At 47.0% G+C, this 18161-nt stretch overlaps 1 protein-coding gene across 2 annotated transcripts in view; it reads right to left on the bottom strand.

The window, feature by feature from the left end:
• The window catches only part of EPHB1 (EPH receptor B1), a 430653-nt gene that overhangs the window by 111049 nt on the left and 301443 nt on the right, over positions 1-18161 (bottom strand). For both annotated transcript variants that reach the window (XM_082460821.1, XM_082460820.1), the window contains one exon: positions 2998-3333. In XM_082460821.1, the coding sequence (XP_082316947.1) occupies positions 2998-3333 (336 nt within the window). The remainder of the gene's footprint in view (positions 1-2997; positions 3334-18161) is intronic.

Genomic DNA, 18161 nt, shown 5'->3' with positions numbered 1-18161 from the left:
GGACTGCCCACCTTTTAGGGCAGGAAACAGAAGAAAGAAACAGAATGGATGGCCTGCCAATCCTCCTTCTAATCCCAGATTTCCCAAGCCCTTCAAGTCTCTGCTTCCTTATAGGAAAAATGGGAACAATAACGTACAAGTCACAGGGTAATTATGAAGATCAAATGAGTCTGTATATTCCAAAATTGTTTGTCAACTCAAAAGAGACACAAACTATGAATAATAACTATTACTCAATCAGGACCCACTCAATAGTCCCCCCACCATTTCAGTTTGGGCTGTTCCAGGCAGGGAATAGATACTCAGTAAACCCTTAGAAGTTGATTTAATGATTGATTCCAGGATGGCTCTTGGTCAAATTCTTTACCTGCCGTCTACCTACTCATGACCCAAACAGTAGGACAAATGTGGCCACAGGTACTGACAAGGGTCACACCATACCTGGAGGTCAGAGTGGGGAGGCTGACCTGGATCTTGCCCAGAGTGGAAGAGCCCAGGGCTGCTCTGGAAAGGGGACAGGCATATCATGACTTCTTGGTGATACAGGGGTTCATCCACCTTGTCTCTTAATGGATCTGAGTGAGTCACTAAGGATTTTATGATGCCTGTTATTTAGTCTCTCTTTCATCTCTTATAAAATCTGGGGCTTCCATTCATGTTTCTAAACTCTTCTTGCAGAGGTACAGGCTCGAGTGTTTATTTTGAAAGTTCTCATCTTTTTAAAGAAATATCTGTTTGTGGAAAGTAATTTGCATTCACATGTGGACTCACCAAACAGCCGCATGTTCCTCAGAGCCCCGCAGCCCACGGATGAGAAACCACTGGTTAACTTGACCTTTATTTTATAATAACCATATGCCACCAAGAAGCACTTGCAACCTTATCTTGTTGATTGTAACCTTTCTAACACCCAAATTCCAGAATTCCCAAAGAGAAATCGTAGATTGGACAGTGACAATGGGGCTGGGACTACAAAATCAGGGAAGGTTAAGAATAAAGGGCCCATGAGAGGGCGAACAAAGGGCATGAGAAATGCTCCTGGAGGGGCCAACGGGTACGGACAAAAATAAATATTTTGAATATTGGTAACGCAGGGTCCCTTGTAGAAGCCCTGGTCCCTCAGCTCCACGGCAGCCTGGGAAGGTGCAGATGGCAAGACAAGCAGATGGGCAGGTTCGGGAATAGCAGGGTAAGGGAAGGGAGGGGCAGAAATCAAAGCAAACCAATATAAGTGGCAGGTTTGTTCACACATGCTTAGAGAGAGGGAAAAGACAGCCAAGCCCAGCGTAACATGACAGACTGGAAGGATTATTATTCCCAGAAGCTGGGACACTAAAATATTTCAGCCAGTTTTCTGCCTTAAACTCTCCAAGGGAAATACTGCTAACAAAGGCTGCTCATGTTATGTGCTCATCGTGATGCAGAAATTACCGTTCTCTTCTCTTTGAGTAAGATGGGCTGTCACAACCTTTGTCTCCATGGCACTGGGGCTGTGGTCACCAGCTGGAGGCTTCCACACTTCCACTCTTATTTTCTCGCTACACACGTATGCATGTAAACACGTGACCCTATGCATACATACAAACACGCACACACGAACACACACACACGCTCACAGCAACAACGCAGCCATCTGGATAGCCATGCTCTCTGACGACACCTTTTTTTCTTCTCAGTTCTAACAGCTTAAACCCAAGAATCATCTGCCATCAAAGATGCCTGGTATTACAAGAGGTAGAATGAGTCTCAGGATGGGGAGATGAGGACTAGGAAAGGATGGAGAAGAATGAAAGAGGTCAAGAATTGGGGGCTATGTGGAGGGAGAGAGAGCAAAGAGAAATGCTCAGCTCCTGCTATTCCACTAACAAGCTGTCCTTTTAGAATCTGTTGATTGAGAAAAATCCATAATTCCAAGTAAGATCATGGTCCACTGCCCACGACCCCCATCGTTGCCTATAGACGTGATCTTCATGTCCCCTCTGCAGCCTTGTACCTTCCCTCCAGGGGGGACATGGCTCATTTCTCTCTAGCTCCTTTGGTATTTACTGCATGTTTACAGCACACAATACTTAGAATATACCACCTTGCAGCTCTGTACTTTGTGTCTATGTCCTAGAAATTCTTCAGTTATTGAGTTTCATGGGAGGAACAATGGTGTCCAAGTATTATTGTATCCCTCACAGTGTCTAATCCATAGCTTGGCACACAGGAGATGCTGAATAACTGTCTCAATAATTGAGTTAATTAATAAATAAATGAGTGAGTGCATGAATGGACTGGTTAAATGGATATAAAAAGAAATGGATTGTTGCAAGAGGTGTGAAAAGTAATAAAAGGAAAATGTCAGAGGAGCAAAAGATACAGAAATAAAGAGAAGAGAAGAAAACGCGTTCTGAGCTATGCATGCCACAGGGATGTACCAGCCATCAGGAGTGATCTACTGCCAACTATCTGAAGTCTCTATAACAGTGTAGCATTCATCTGACCAAGCTGTAAAGGAGAACGTACTGTTGAATTACATGGGTTTAACTGAAAAATAATCTATGAAGGCAGTACTGACTATCACATGATTTCTGGGAAGTTTCTTTCATTGGGTTGGTTAATAAAGCAGCACTGGTGTTCTCAAGATCGTGCAGTGCTTCTGCCCATCCACCCACCTACCCATCCATCCATCTGTCCATCCATCCTTCCAAGGACATTCGTTGAGCCCCAGCTGGATGCAGAACACTGGGTCGTACTCTGGCTTGGATGTACATCTTTGCTTTTGAACTGGGCACAAGAAAACCCCTCAGAATCCAGTTCATTCTCAGAGGTGAAACACTACAGCCTTTTCCTCCATGGTAACAAATGCCCATCGCCTGATACCTTCACTCCTGGGAGGAGGCCTGAGGGCAGACTAATGGGATATGTGTGGCCAAAACTTTGTTCCTGCACAGAAGTGGCAAAGAGCCAGCCCCGCAGACAGACAGACAGGAGCACAGACACCTGCAGACTTACCAGCTTGGTTTGTGGTGATGTTGACTGAGACGTGCTGTGGGGGGAAGGGACTTTTGCTGGAGACCCCATTGACGGCCTGGATGTCAAAGGTGTAGGGGGTGTGGGCCCACAGGCTGCTGATGGAGACACGGCACTCAGTCAGGCCCAGCTGCCTGGGCACGAACTCCACGTTGTCATCGCAGCGGGAGCAGCTCCGGCGGTCTGCCCGGCACTTCTTACAGATGATGTTGTAGGTGACATCATCCCGCCCACCTGTCTCCCGAGGAGGGTGCCACTCCAGAATGATGGATGTCTCATTGACAATGGATATGACATTGCGGGGACCTGATGGCACACCTATAGGGAGACAACGAAAGGACAGTGAGGTTGGATAGAAGTTTCCCCAGCATCTCTCCATCTGTCTTTGGTGTTTTCCTACTCTCATCACATACACACATCCCCTCTCCTCCCTCAACGCCAAATCTCCATGCCTCAATCCATTCTGAGAAAAAATGACAGACAGAGATGACAACCTGTCTCCCACTCCCCTTTTAGTCATTCCCACTGGGGTTTTCCCTCTTTGAATCATGTGTGCCAAGAGAGAGGAGGATGGAGGACTTGGGTACAAGTCCTTCTGTTCTCAGGACCAAGCTGCATCCTCCAGGCAGCTTTAGCATCAATAACATGTATGTATATTGGACACTTATTGGATTCCTTGTCTTTTCTTAATTGGTGTAGAACTCAAGGATTGAAGAATAGGAGTGACCCCTCATAAGACCCAACATATCTAGGCATCCTGCATAAAATCTCACACAATCTGGGATCTATGTGGTGTGTGCATGGCATTGGGAGTGTTTTTCTGTAGGATGGGCTGCCAGAAGACCTGGAGAGATGAATATTCACATTGCACAAGTTTTGGTGCATGAAGTCAGGAAATTCACGCAGCCACCATTTTTGACCCCATGACACTAGAAGAGCACAAGGGTTTGTCCCAGACACTCTGCTAGCTACTTTGCATGCATTTAACACCCTCCCCCCAAGAACGCTTTTGGGAAGGTACAATAATTAACTCAGTTTTATTGAAAGGGAAACTAATGCTGAGAATGGGGACTGGCTATAGATCATGTGGTCTATGAGAACTAAAATTGGCATGGACACCACATCTGCCTGATTCCAAAGCTCACGTTCTTAACTATAGCCCTGTGCTGCCTGTTAGTGAAACTATCTTTTCCTACTAAGGGAAGAGTTGGCCTTACTCTGATATGACACTCCAAGAGTTGGCAGTCAAATCTATAAACGGACAACAGGAGATTTGAACAGACTGCCTCTCCTACAAATCAGTCGGGCTCACAGGGACTCAAGGAGGGCAGCCTCTTCCCTCTGGACAGTTCTGCCCATGGCTGCTGGTCACACTCTGGCAAAGTCTGAAATGCCTTTTTGCAAAACTCTAGAAAGCCTGGTCCCTAGTAGGAGGGCAAAAATGCTGCCAAATTAATGGCCGGCCGCAGTCCTGAGCATTTGGAGATTAAGTTGGAGAATCTCCTGCCCAAGAACAGAGCAGATCACAGCCTCTGGCTCCCAGGCTGAGCTCTGCTTATCCTCAGTATCCGCCTGATGGAAATGGATCCCTCCTGGAAGCACCTCCCCTTCCGAATGGTGGGCCGGCTGGAGCCACCGCTCTGGATAGTAATGCTTTCAGAATTCACGCACGTGACTGTCGCCAGCTGAAGGAAGACGTGTATGGCAATTCATGCCAGAGACAGGAATCAAATGCCAACACACAGAATGAGGGAATAACAAGAAGGTCGGGGGGCACCAGGGAAGGATTCTGTGTTGAATCAGTCAACAGCAAGCAGCTAGAGCAGAAAGCAAATATTAAATCGGATTGTATTAAAACATGAAAGAAAATCAGTACTGTACTATATAAAGCCCATTAGGCCTGAGCTAAAGCACGACTTTCATGCATGCTTGTGACAGGGCAGGATTCATGAGGCATTTTTACTAAAGTCTTGCAAATAGTGTTCAAGAATTCCCCACCCCTATGCCCAGGGATGAACATCCATCTCTTTGCGAATCAGCACACAGCTAGTACTGGGCGGGCAGTCGGGACCACGCTAGGTGGGCTTCTACAGGGCGTGGCCAGCCTCATCTCACACTGCACTAGTCATTAAACGTCCATATCAGCCGGTGCCTGTCTTAGACATGACTGTTTGCTTGGACTGATGAGACTCAGACCACAAGCTCCCAGTGGTCAATGCCATCCCTGCCTGTCTCATTGTTACAGCAGACAGCCTAGCTTCAGCCACAGGCCACTGTTTCTCATGATCATAATAATTACGTTCACCAAGCGCGTGCTCTATGCCAGGCATGGGGTAAATCCTTTAACCATGTTATCTTGCTGCATCCTTATGACATCTTGAGGCTATCACTCAGAAAGAAGCCTTGGGCGGAGGAGCAGAGACAGGTACCGTCAGAGAGAGAGTGACCACCCACCCCTGCCACCCTTTGGAGACCTCCCCACTTCAGTTACCTCCTCTCTCCCTTGAACTTCAACTACACCCTCTCCCCTAACTCCACCTTATCCCCTTAAATGTGCATAAGTCATTGCCATTTTAAAACCAAAATATGGTCACTTGGCGTTTCTTTCTCTATATTACATGTCCTCTATCTACTCTCCAGCCAAGCTTTCCCAAAGCGGAGTCACACTTACAGGCCTCCCTCTCTCCCTACTCAGCCAAATGCAGCCAGGTTGCTCTCACACTGCACCACCATGCCTGCCTTTTTTGGCTGGGGGGCTCCGACTTGAAAAATCCAGGGAACACAATTCAGTCCTTACCTTCCTGACAACTCCCTGTGTGGTCGCCACAACGTAGGAGCCCAACACACAGTCTGTCAGCTTATCTCCTTTCCTCGGATCTTTCCCTTCCTCTATATCTCCACTGCCTCACAAGGATGAGCCTTGTCAATTTTCCTGCCCTATTGCAAAGACTCCTAACAATTCTCTAACATCACTTTCCATCTCTCCTATCCATTCTCTCCTGCCAGGGTGTAAGTTCCAAACGTACATGGGATCATACAGTTTTCTACTCACACCCCAATTATTCAAAAGTTCACCCTCCTTTCCGAGTCCTTCAGGTCCCCACGTGGTCTTGCTTCTCTTGATCTCATCTCTGGCCCCTTGGACCTTAACCCTCATATTGTAACGAACAGGAAGATTCCTGTGATGTCCTGTGCACACTAAGCTCTCTTTACTTCCGCCAAGCCTTTGCACTGTGTTTTCTCCTCTGTCTGGAATTCTTTTCCTTCTATCTACTTGAGGAACTCCTGCTCACCCTCCAGATCCAGCACATTCCATCAGAAGTCATGCATCCCCCCGCTGGGCTTCCATTAGCCCATTTCTCGATGCCTAACTCAGAATCCACCATTGCACTGTGCTGGGCTCTTCTTACGTGTCCTCACCATGCTGTGGCCTCCTGGTGAACAGGGGCTGGTGGCTGGTTAGTCTCCATGATTCTTATGCTCAGCATTTTGCCTGGGAGAGGCCCCATTCCACCAGTTTTCAACCTCTACGCAGTGTGCAAGGCTTCAGGTCACATGTGTGCACCGCTCTCCAGCATGAGACATGATGCCCTGTGGTGGGGCTGAGGGAAGATGCAGCAGCAGCAGTAGAGAGGACCCCGCTTGTTCCCCTGAATGGTAGAGGCTTTGGTGAGATAAAGGTGGCGGGTGACGAGCTGCCCCGTCCCTGATCCATTGGTGTCCATGGCAGCTGGGGGAGACCAACCCTGGTCAGTACTTTCTCCATGTCTGTTCACTTGCTTCCCACTCAAGAAGAAAAGCAGTGGGTTTCCAAGAAGAATTTTTCAAGTTTATTTAGAAACAGGCTTCATATGAAGCAACCACCTCTCATTCATGGCTGCACTCCAGAGCAAATGCATCTGTGGGGCATGAACAGGGCTCTGTGGGAGCCGTGGTTGCTGAGTCCAAGGCCGCATAAATCTGAATCCTTTCCTTCCAAGGAGCAGGAGCAGACATTAAGAGCCTTCCCTGGAGAGCAGACTCAGACAGCTCGGAGAACCTGCACGGTCATTGCCTGGGCTCCCCGTGCATACTTGTGGAAGTTGCCCAAGTCTGGGCCACAAACGATGGCTAGAACCCAATTCATTATTCATTTGTTCACTCACTCACTCTTTTAATAAATACTCTTGCACTGTTCTGGGCACTTGGGAAATAGGAAAAAGCAAACCAGACAAGCTCCTACTCCCATGGAGCTTACATGGAGAGAAAAAACTGACAGGAAAAAAGGAAACACAGAGATAAAGGAGATGGTTCCAGATAAGAATAAGTGTCAGGAAATAAAGCCGTCCCCAGGCTCAGATTGTCTCCCCACAATGTTTGCTCCTGTCCCTTTTCCCACGAGGCTTCTTCCAGGCCAGGCAAGCCAGGCCCAGTGTCTGGGCAGCTAAAAAAATGATTGTCCCCAACTTTGTGCTCCATTGTCCTGATGACAAGGATGCATTCCTGCAAGTAGGCAGCCTAGTCTCTTCTGTGCCTGAACAAAGAGTCTGACCAGAGAGCAGATTTGACCTCCAAATAAATGTCCCTAGAGGAAGCGCTAGGGCCATTTCCTACCCATCTAGGCTGCATCCCCTGGGTTTGGGGCCCTCCCCCTGCAGAGAGTATTTGGCCAGCACTGGGGTCCCCAGCAACATCCTCAGGAAGGAGGCCAATTGAGACCAGCAAGCCAAAACTTTAAAGGGGGAGTGGAGAGGGAGGCCAGAGAGAGAAGAAAATCTGCTTTATCCGTCCTCAGAAGCCCTCAGGAAGTACACTGGCAGGGCTCAGAGCCAGGGTCTCCTTGTCTAAACTCCCTGCTCTCTCGTCCGTGTCCTCGTTTTTCTTAATTACATACAGACAGGCTTTTTGAAGCCTCTCTGATCTGTTGCCACGGTTACTACTGATGAAAGCTTCCTGCTGAAAGGGCTAGGAAAACTCAGTCCTTTTAAAGGATGGGAAAACTGCTGAGCTGTGATTCTCTGTCTGGGTGGAAGGAACAGGGTGGATTCTGGGTTGTGGGGATGGGTCTCCAGGGTCTTCCAGGATGTGCCTGAGAGGTTGGTTCAGCCTGCATGGAGCATGGATGGCGTTGGGACTTCAAAGAGTTAAGCAGAAATGATCCTTCTAGAGCCATAGGGCTAGCCCAAGTGTTGTCACATTGAGATAGAATCTCCTGCTTCTTAATGTGCTTTGGGCCAGATGATTATTTTTTAAAGAATCAAGAGACAGGGTGGGTGGGAGCGAGTAGTTGAGTTTATTTGTAGGCATAAAGCTGGAAATAAGAGCACTCTTGAGTAATCAAAGGGAAAATCTGCTGAAGATAGGTAAGCCCCAAAAGCCAATTTCTTTATTAGGAATCTTAATAAAGCCAACATCCTGGTTTTAGAATTTAGATGTGAATTTCTGGCTGGTCCGAGGTATAGAGCAGGCAGTGTCTAGCTAACTGTGCATTGCTGCTGCCAGGGTCTGTGTCCTTATACCCTTCCCAATGGGGAGCAGGTGAGGGTGACAATCACAGCGAGGCAGTGCTCTCCTGGGAGGCTCCTCGTGCAGGCTGGAATTGAACTGCTCTGCGTAAGGCCAGAGATGAGGCCATCCCTTTTGTGTGCATGACCCCTTGAAGAATCTGATGAAAGCAACAAAGATTTTTCCTGAGAAAAATGAACATGTACTTGAACATATACTTGTTTCCAGAGACTCTGAGAGGTCTCTGAAACCAACCAACAAACCTCCTAAATGTTCACAGCAACAAAGTTAAAAAAATATTCTCTTGTTGGCAAACCTTAGGGATGTGAACTTCTAAGCCTTAATTTTCTCATCTGAGAAATGGTAGTTTTGAGGATTTAATGAGATAGTAAGTCCAAGGAGTTTAGCTATGTGGTTGGTACACAGAAAAGCTCAGTTAATGTCAGCTGCTATTAGTATTAGTATTGTCATTATTGGATGATCTGGTTGACCCACTCGTTGAACTAAGATTAATCTAATTTAGCCACTTGTTCCTTGAGCAGAAATCCTGATGCCCAGACCTATGCTGACATCCATGAAGATAAGAGGAGCCCATGTGTTTATTAATGAGGCAAGACCCCTTACCTACAGAGTACTGGGAATTGTGGGCACGTACAGTTAAGGGTCAAAGCAAGTGATACAGACACAAAGAGTTACAAACGGATGTTTGAGGAATGATAAGATCAATGAAGAACAAAATTTTTAGAGATGGTGTCTGGGCATCCTGCGTACAAGATTGGAGTTGTACTTGGGGAGAAGCACCTTGAAGGCTTTCTGCTCTAGTCTATACCCTCTAGGACACCTAACCCTTGCAAGCACATCCTAGGTAGAGCCCTAGTCTTGGGTATAGGGCTGTGTCTCCAGAATGGTTCCAGCTCTTTTTATCTCCTGGGCTCAAAACCTCTGTGTACATCTATACATCTGCTTTCTGGCCTCCCAAGAGGCTGTCTGGCTTTGACCAGTATCTGGTCTTGCTTGTTCTCCTTCCTCCTGTCAAGGAAACCCCACCTTTATACTCCTACAGTAAACTGTGTTCTCTATGCAATCTTCCTTTAGAAGAAAGGGTTGAGATAAGGTTTGTGAATGAGCCAAAAAGGACATTTGATACCCAAGACTCTTGAATGCAGAAGTAGGGTTCTTGTGGCTGAGAAGAGTCAAGATTGTAGTTTGGAAATATGTGGTTTGCATATTTTAATGTGGGCTGAGGATTAAGAAGGGAGAGAAAGGGAGATCAGAAAATAACATCAGGTATAGAGATGGCAAAAAAAGTATATTGTAAGGGGCCAGGAAGACATGTGAGGAGTGGTCCAGGACTGGTTATCAAAAGTGATAGTACTATCAGGATGTCTCTTTACTCACTGCTCATTGTGACATAGCTACTTTAAGGAACCATGTCTGAGTGATTGGAAGGCTTCCTAGGGAAGAATAAAGGTCTTTGAGATTTTATGGAGAAATAGGGAGAAGAGGCAGACATGGCAGTGGGGGCTATGAAGGTCTGAAGAGTTTTTTTATAAAAGCAAAATATGCAGGAAACTAAGTCAGGCTTGTGGTTACGCCTTTGCCCTCAATACAGCGTACAGGGCTGAAAGCAAGATGGGTTGGAGGGTAACATAAGCCAAAAAAGGGAAAGTTTGCAAATGTCAGAAAGGCTGTAGAGTTACCAAATAAACATGAGGTCAACTTCATGTTCAGCTGTGGTTCCTTCTTTGGTAACTTGTTCATTGAAAACAATGTCAAAACAAAAAATGTCTCTCTATTCTCTGGCTGCCACATGTAGCTTTGACACTCTTCAGACTAAGTTCAGCTCTCTCTCTCTCTCTCTCCATTTAGCTTTCCCTCCTGAGGCACCAATTCCTCTTCCACCATTCCTTCACTTGGTGTAGACTTCCTGGGAGAGATTGGACAAGAGCGACCACTATGCTAGAGGAAAGTGTTGTGACGTGGTGTGTCGTGCAGGTTCAGCACCTTGGAGAGGGGCACGAGCCTGAGCATTCCCACTTTCACTGGGGTTCCCTGGATGGCAGTGGGCAGTTCCCAAAGATTCTCTGTCAGGCACCAATAACACCACAGTAACAAGGGTCTTCGACAACAGGGGTTGTAAAGTTTTGTCATTAAGGGGGTGGGGTGTATGACTATTTGAGGCCGTATCAGGAAACCAAGAGTAAGTTATCAGGGACCTGGTGGAAAGCAGTGGCATCAAATGAACAGACTGCTGAGGCACCCTCCATTCAATAGTGGAAACTTAGAGGGGCTTGGGATCTTTGGGAAAAACTGATCAAGGATTATCTATAATTTGTGAGGGATGAGCACCAGACAATTGGAACACTGTTTTGCTCAATGTGAAGATGGTAGTGTCTGAAGTCCTGAGGTGTCTTTTCCAAAGAGGGAGTTGTGTTGGGGGCCTGAGGCACAGGACTGGAAAACTGAGTCATGTCTGTCCCTTTGCAAGCTCAGGTACACTGGTTACTCCCCTCAAAATGTAGGCTGTCCCCCCTGGAGAAAGGAGGAGAGGACATTGAAACCTGGACCAGTCATGTTGCTTTACTTTTCCTAATTGCCCTGAGATCTCAACATTCCCAGAGACAACTTTATGTCACCTTTTGAACCAGCTTAAAATGAACCCCAGGGACATAGTCTTCCTGGGGATAGACACCTGTGCCATCTGCATGGATGTCGGGAGGAAAAGGCTTTGATTTGGTGGAACTCGTTTACTTCATGCCACTAAGTCGGTGAGTAATTTTGGTAGTTTGCCTAGAATAGATTTATACAAGGATCATCTGAAAGATCAGAGAGATGGCTGTGGTTTCCTTTTCAGCGGAGTTCTATACGGAATTGTGAATTTCATTTTAACAACAAACCCTTTATGCAAAGTACTATCATAGGCAGTTTGGTACATAACTTAATGAAATCTCATTTTCCCAACATCCATAGGAACTATTATCTTCATTTTACACATAAGGAAACTCTAGCTCAGAGCCATTAAATAACTTGCCTAAATCATGTGGTGGGTGAATGCTGGAATCAAGACTTGAGTACAGGCTTGAATGGTTCCAAAGTGCACTCTTAATAACTCTTCCCCCTAGGGTGGAGGCACCTAAGGGTGCAAGGTGCAAGTGTGATGCAAATGTAGCCAGGTGGTGGGGGGTAGGGGGTAGGTCTCTTGTGGAGGCAGGAAGCTCTTGTTCCTGAACCATTTCAGTAGTTTCCCTATAGAAACAGGGCAACCGTGGTTCCAGGGCCTTGCTGAGCACGTCTGAGTCTGTTGCTCATTAGGGTCTTGGAAACACTGGTCCTGTACTCAGGCAATTCTCCTAATCATAAGTTAGTAATAAGAAGAAATGACTAGTCAAAACAAGGAGAGACCCCGCTGAGAGGGATTTCGGGAACATCAAAGAACCCAGTGCTACACGTTTCACCAAACACCAATGTTTGTAGAAAGTAATTCTTGTTTCTCCTGCTTCTATGGAGCTAATTGTATGGGAGAGAAGGGGGTGAGTTTCACTTTCTGGGAAAAGAGACAGCCCCTCTACCTAACCTAAGCCAAAGCCTGAGCCTCTAGGTTTCCCCAGGGCTGCAGGAGCCCTTGGAGGACGGCTGAGGGCCCTGTACCCTGAGAGGTAGTGTATCTCAGCAGGAGTGGCTGACAGCCATCTTGCGTCACTGTCTGTGCGAGGGAGGGATAGAAAGTGGAATCTTCTATTTGTGGACCAAAGTGAGGCCAGAGAGAGGGGAGCTTGGACATGACACCGCCTGCAGATTCCTTGGGGACACTTCAAGTCAAGGAGAGCTAGAGGTCATGTCCTCTTAAAGACCTGCCCATCAAGACCTCCTTCTTGGCCCTGAAATGTGGCCTCAGGGCTTTCAGAAGTGGTGAAAGATGTACTGGACTCACAAAGAAAATCAGGCTGAGTGCCAGCTTTGTGACTTTAGGCAGGTCACTCATGCTCTCTGAGCCTAATCTTTCATGGATTCTTGACTGATCAGTCCATCTGTGTTGCTGAGACCCTACAGTGTGCTAAGCCCCGTATGTAAGATTATGGTATGAAAAATTCCCTGGCGTTTACCCTGAGGAGCTCAAAGTCTGCAGGGGAGGTGGGCACCTGCACAGCTATCACACAAGCCACTGACTGACAAGACTGGTGGAGACGTATCCCCGGGCCTGGAGAGGGCCAGGCACCATGCTGCGGGGACATGCAGGGTCCCTGCCTTCTTCCCACTTATGGGAGAATCAAACGGCAGAATACACGTTGAAGCCATAGTGTATCTTAGTATGCTCCACATGCATTAAAGACTATTCAGTATAGTTACCCAGGAATCCCTGCCCATCCATCCACCTTCCAGCAGAGAAAGAGTGACCACGTGCACACCTGTACAGTGAATAAAAGACACTGTCCAGAACATTTGACCTGAAGGCCCTCTGAAGACATCTTCCTGCCTAGGGCTTTTGAGGCCCCAGGCGGACCTTCTCTATGAGATCTACCAGGCTTCTATACAGGGCTCCCACCCCAGACTGGGATTCTTTCTCTGCGGGATTCAGGTAGTCCCTCAGAGAAAGAATCCATATAGGTCATCCTGCTGAAAGATCCATACACTAGGTCACAACCTGCCAGGCAGGCTCTAAGGTGTTTGCTGCCACCAGAGGCAACACTATAAGCCAGTCATATTCTTCTTGAAGTCAAAGGACTTTGGGACACACTTCAGTCTTTGGTACAACAGGATAGACTGTTCTTGGGCAGGGTCTCCCACAGGGCAACTTGTTTTGGAATATCATTCTTACTTGATGCAAACTCAAACCCTGAATCACCCCCAAACAATTCATTTGATTTAGCATGTCCTGACTCAACCCAGAGCTTGGTAATTCCTCCCAGGCTGGTGCAAGTGTGGAGACTGAGATCAGGAAAGAAATCTAGAACAAGGAAACTGATGCTATGTGTCTTGAGGTACGGTTGGCAGCCACTGGGCCAAAGCCTGTCAAGGATGAGGGTCACACACTTGATGGAAACCTTGCAGGTAAAGCGTCTCAACTCCCCTGAACTCCTCTTGGCACACAGCCTACTCTGAACTCTCAGATATTAGGTACTAAAGAGAGAAGGGCAAGGATCTTCCAAGGTAGTTTTTAAAAGAAGATAACCATCTGGGCCAGACTGGAGAAGCCCCTACGGCATACGGGGGTGTTAGCTGGAATGAGGCCTCAAGGCTACTGCAGGATCAGCAGTCCTCTCTCTCCACCATCCGCAGAGAGAGCGTGGTGCCCATAAAGGACTCCTGCATCTCCACAGTTCTTCACAAATGACAAAAAGCCCCTCACTGTGTGGCAGAATTTTTCCAGTTGTCATAATTCTCTGTCTTTTTTAGAGGCTGTATAACAGAATGGCATCAAGACAACAGCTGGAAAGAGACTACGGGTTACATAGTCATGGATTATTCATTTAATTTTCCCTGGGAACACACAGAAGAGTCTCCCAGCACTGTTGTATGTGGTTCTAAAAGAGACTTGAACTGTCTCTTTCCAGGTGTACAGAAAAGGCCCAGAATCCAAAGATAACAATTCAAGGTTAAGGAAACAAAAAAAGAAATTGAAAAAGGTAGGTATACCTCCCAGAAAGGTTCGGGTCATCCAAAAGCAAGTCCTGATTCTGACACTTCATAGACACACTCATCTTGGCATGGGAAGGAACCTTGGAGGTCAGAGTGTGTCCCTGGTGGTGAATGCCCTCTACAGTCCCTACCTGGTTGGCCAGCCTCTGTTTGATTCCTCCAGTGATGGGAAGCTCACTACTCCCACCACCAGGAAGTCATTGCTAACAATAATCATAACCTCTTTGAAAATACAATGAAAAAAGTTACCTATTCTCAATACCACAAAACCCATAAAATATGTAGAATTAAGTCTCACAAGACCTGTGTAACACTTGTATGGAGGCAACTATAAAACTTTACTTAAGGGCACAAAAGAAGACTTGAACACATGCTCCTGGATGAAGAGATGCATATCATAAAGATGACAGTCATCTCCAAAGTAATCCCTCTAGTCAATGCTATCCCAATCCCAATGTAATAGGATTGATTAATGAGCTGTGCCAAGCTGATTTCAAAGCTCATCTTGAAGATAAAAATGTTTCAGAATTGGCAAGACATTTTGACAATGAATAATATGTACAGACTTGGTTTACCAGTTACTGAAACATACTATAAAGCTACTATCTTTAGAACAGCTTAGAACTGGTGCCAGGAAAGACTAAACAATCAATGGGAAGGAATAAAGATAAGTCTGTACAGTCACTTAGTAGGTAGTAAAAGAGTTATCTCACTAACATTTTGGACAATTCAGATGGAGCTCACAGGATGTTATTTTTTAAATAAATTTATTTATTTATTTTTGGCTGTGTTGGGTCTTCATTGCTGTGCACTGGCTTTCTCTAGTTGTGGTGAGCGGGGGCTACTCTTCGTTGTGGTGTGCAGGCTTCTCATTGCAGTGGCTTCTCTTGTTGCAGAGCATGGGCCCTAGGCCCACAGGCTTCAGTAGTTGAGGCATGCGGGGTCAGTAGTTGTGGCTCATGGGCTCTAGAGCACAGGCTCAGTAGTTGTGGTGCACGGGCTTAGTTGCTCCGCGGCATGTGGGATCTTCCTTAACTAAGGCTCAAACCCATGTCCCCTGCATTGGCAGACAGATTCTTAACCACTGCACCACCAGGGAAGTCCCAGGATGTTATTTTTAATAAGAGAAATAAGAATACCAATATCACATCTTACACAAAAATAAATTTTAGATGGAGGAAGGAGCTAAAAATAAACTCTATATAAAGATTTAAAATAAAATATGAGAGTGTTTTTATACCTTAGAGTGGGGATGACATATACAAAACCCAGGCAAAAAGTCAAGACACAAATCCTCAAAACCAGAAAGAAAAGGATGGCCAGGTATGAGCTCAAAAATTAAAAACCTCGATAACGCCAACAAATGCACTTATAAATAGAGTTAAAAATAAGGACAGGGCTGGGGGGCAAGATGTCATATATAATTAATAGGCATCTAGAAATCAATTTTTAAAAATAGAAAAAGGGCAAATGTTATAAACAGTCAATTCCCAGAAGACAAAATAAATTGGTCAATAAATATATGAAAAACACACACTAATTTATAATGAGGGAAATACCATCAAAATTATTAGGAGGTCAGTCAAATTGGCAAAAGCCAGAAGTCTTGATAACATCCAGCTGGGCCTGCCAGTGGGGAAGCAAGATGTACACCACTGGTAGGTGTGTCACTTGGTCGAGTCTTCTGGGGAAGCACTTTGGTGGTATTGATTGGCTTTCTGAGTGTATGTGCCCAGTAACCCAGCAATTCTATTTCTAGGTAAATTTCCTCCACAAATACAGGCTTATGTGCCCCCAAGGTATGTCTGAGCGTTTTCATGGCAGTATTGTTCGTATTAGTGAAACAGTGTGTTGGCCCAAATGCCCACCTATGGGGAACACAGCAGAGGTTGCTCTTCCTCCCCCTCCCCCCATCCCCCTGCTCCCCCCTCTGCCATCTCCCCTCCACCACCACACCAACTCTCCTCTCTTCCCCAGTCTCACTGAAGACACATTTCCCAGCCACTTCCACAGAGATCACATGACGAATCTTGACCAATGAAATGCAATCCTTCACTGTCTCAAGCAGGCATCTGCATTACTGTGCTGTCGGGCCAGCTCAGAGGCAACCGTACGCCTTCCTGAGGAACGCAGCCCAGCACTGTGGGTAGGGAGCCCTGAACCCGTCAGGTCCGGGCAGAAATCGGGCCCTGACACTCACGAATGTGTGAGCTAGGGTACTAGCCCTGCCAGGCCTCAGTTCTCTCATCTATAAATTAGGAATAACAGAGGTAGCTATCTTATATTCTGTGAGGTTAATTGAGAAACTCCATGTCAGGGGCTTAATCAGCACCAGCTATTATGTTAGGCTTACTGTTAGGCGCTTATGTTCCTGATCCAGTCGGTTGTGGCCCGTGTCGGGGAACACCAGGCACACAGCGCTTGGGGTCCACTCAGAAGAGGCCTCTGCCCTAGGCTGTGGTGGTGCACAGCCTTCCCCATGCAGGGGGTGCAGGTACGGGCATGGCTAACCTCATCAGAGCTGCCTACAGCCCTGGAAGGACCAGGAAGCCCTAGTCCTTCCACAGTTGACAGGCACTAGCACAAAGCTTGCCCTTTGCTCACAGGGAGAGTGAATTCTCACTTCATAAGCAAGTTCCCCTGTGCTGGCCAGCAAACAGCATCCTCTCTGGAGTAACACAGTTGCTCTCCATCTCTGCTCACTGAGCACTGGCAGGGCTTGGTGGTGACCATGGCTTTCCATGGCCCACCTGCCCCCCCCAGCCCCCAATCACCCACCAACAGAGACAGCCTGCACCAAGCCACATCTCACTGCACAGCTGTCATGCTGGCCTCACTCCACGTTGCAATGTGGAGCTTCCTTTATTGCCATTTCCAAGATGAACAGAGCTCGTGAGATGAGCCCCAGAGGGGCTGCTCAAAAGGCCACCTTGGGCATCTCTTTGCAAGTCTAAGCCCACAGTCATGAGAGGCGGGGGGGAAGACACACATCAAGACTACCATTACGCCAACCTTCTCTCTACAGAATGGGGAGGGAGGACAGAGCGACCTCTGTGTCCAAGTGGCTTCTGGCCCTCTACCCATCAACCCCTGAGACAAGCCCCCCTTCTTAATGTGGTTTCAGAGTCAGAGCACCTTGATTGAGTGGGGCAGAGGTGGTCTCTGGCACAAGCTGGAGGGAATCCTGGTCCTTCCACAGTTGACTTCAGATTGCAGCCTGTTCTCTCGCTCTGCAAAGTCATCCGTGATCATTTACCCATTGGGGAGTCCAGACTTTAAGCCCACAGCCAATCCCCTGTCATAACAGTTCTCAGTTGTCTGGCTCCAACTGGACACTTTTCAGCCAATTGTGTGGAAAGTTTCTCAGAAGACCAACACAGAGTTTCAAAATAAATTACTATAAAATGCAATTGTCCTGGTCCGATGCCACACATAATTCAGACAGCATGGACAAGCCCACACTGACTATGAGACTCATGTCGTTCCACTTCACCCAACTTGCCGCACAATTCAGAAGGCATCACCAGTACCTCTTTGTACACTTCCAGTTGGGAGTAGATCACTAATCACTCAGGGGGCTTCACACTCTTGGACAGTGTTCAGAATCTACCCTTAGACTAAGTTGAAAGTGGCTTCCTTCTAAATCTCTGATGAGAGTCAAAGATACCTGGGGCTCTTGGTCTTGGTCACACCCAGGTGAAGCCATCAGGGACATCTGTGGGGCTCTGGCTCTAACTGCCTTGCTGCATTCACATGTTTTAGCCAACTGGGGCATACAGAAGATCACGGTCCTGGTCTGGGAAAGGGTTGGCTAGTGCCAGGTTTCCAATATGGCAGCTGGAGGTCCAGAGAATGAAAACAGGGGTGGAGCCAGCGATCCCACCCAGTGTAATGTAGTTTGAGGGTAGGTTCTGAACCCAGCCCCTGGAAAGGGTCAATGATAAGTAACAGAGGGGTGCATATCGGTTCCAGGACTGATGGGCAGTGGTGACTCTGAAAGGTGATTGCAAAGAAGAAACTGGCTG

Source organism: Balaenoptera physalus, assembly GCF_965194825.1.
Source record: "Balaenoptera physalus genome assembly, chromosome: 4".
NCBI lineage: Eukaryota > Metazoa > Chordata > Mammalia > Artiodactyla > Balaenopteridae > Balaenoptera > Balaenoptera physalus.
The sequence above is the reverse complement of the archived record's forward strand: the minus strand, read 5'-3'. Positions and strand labels throughout refer to the sequence as shown.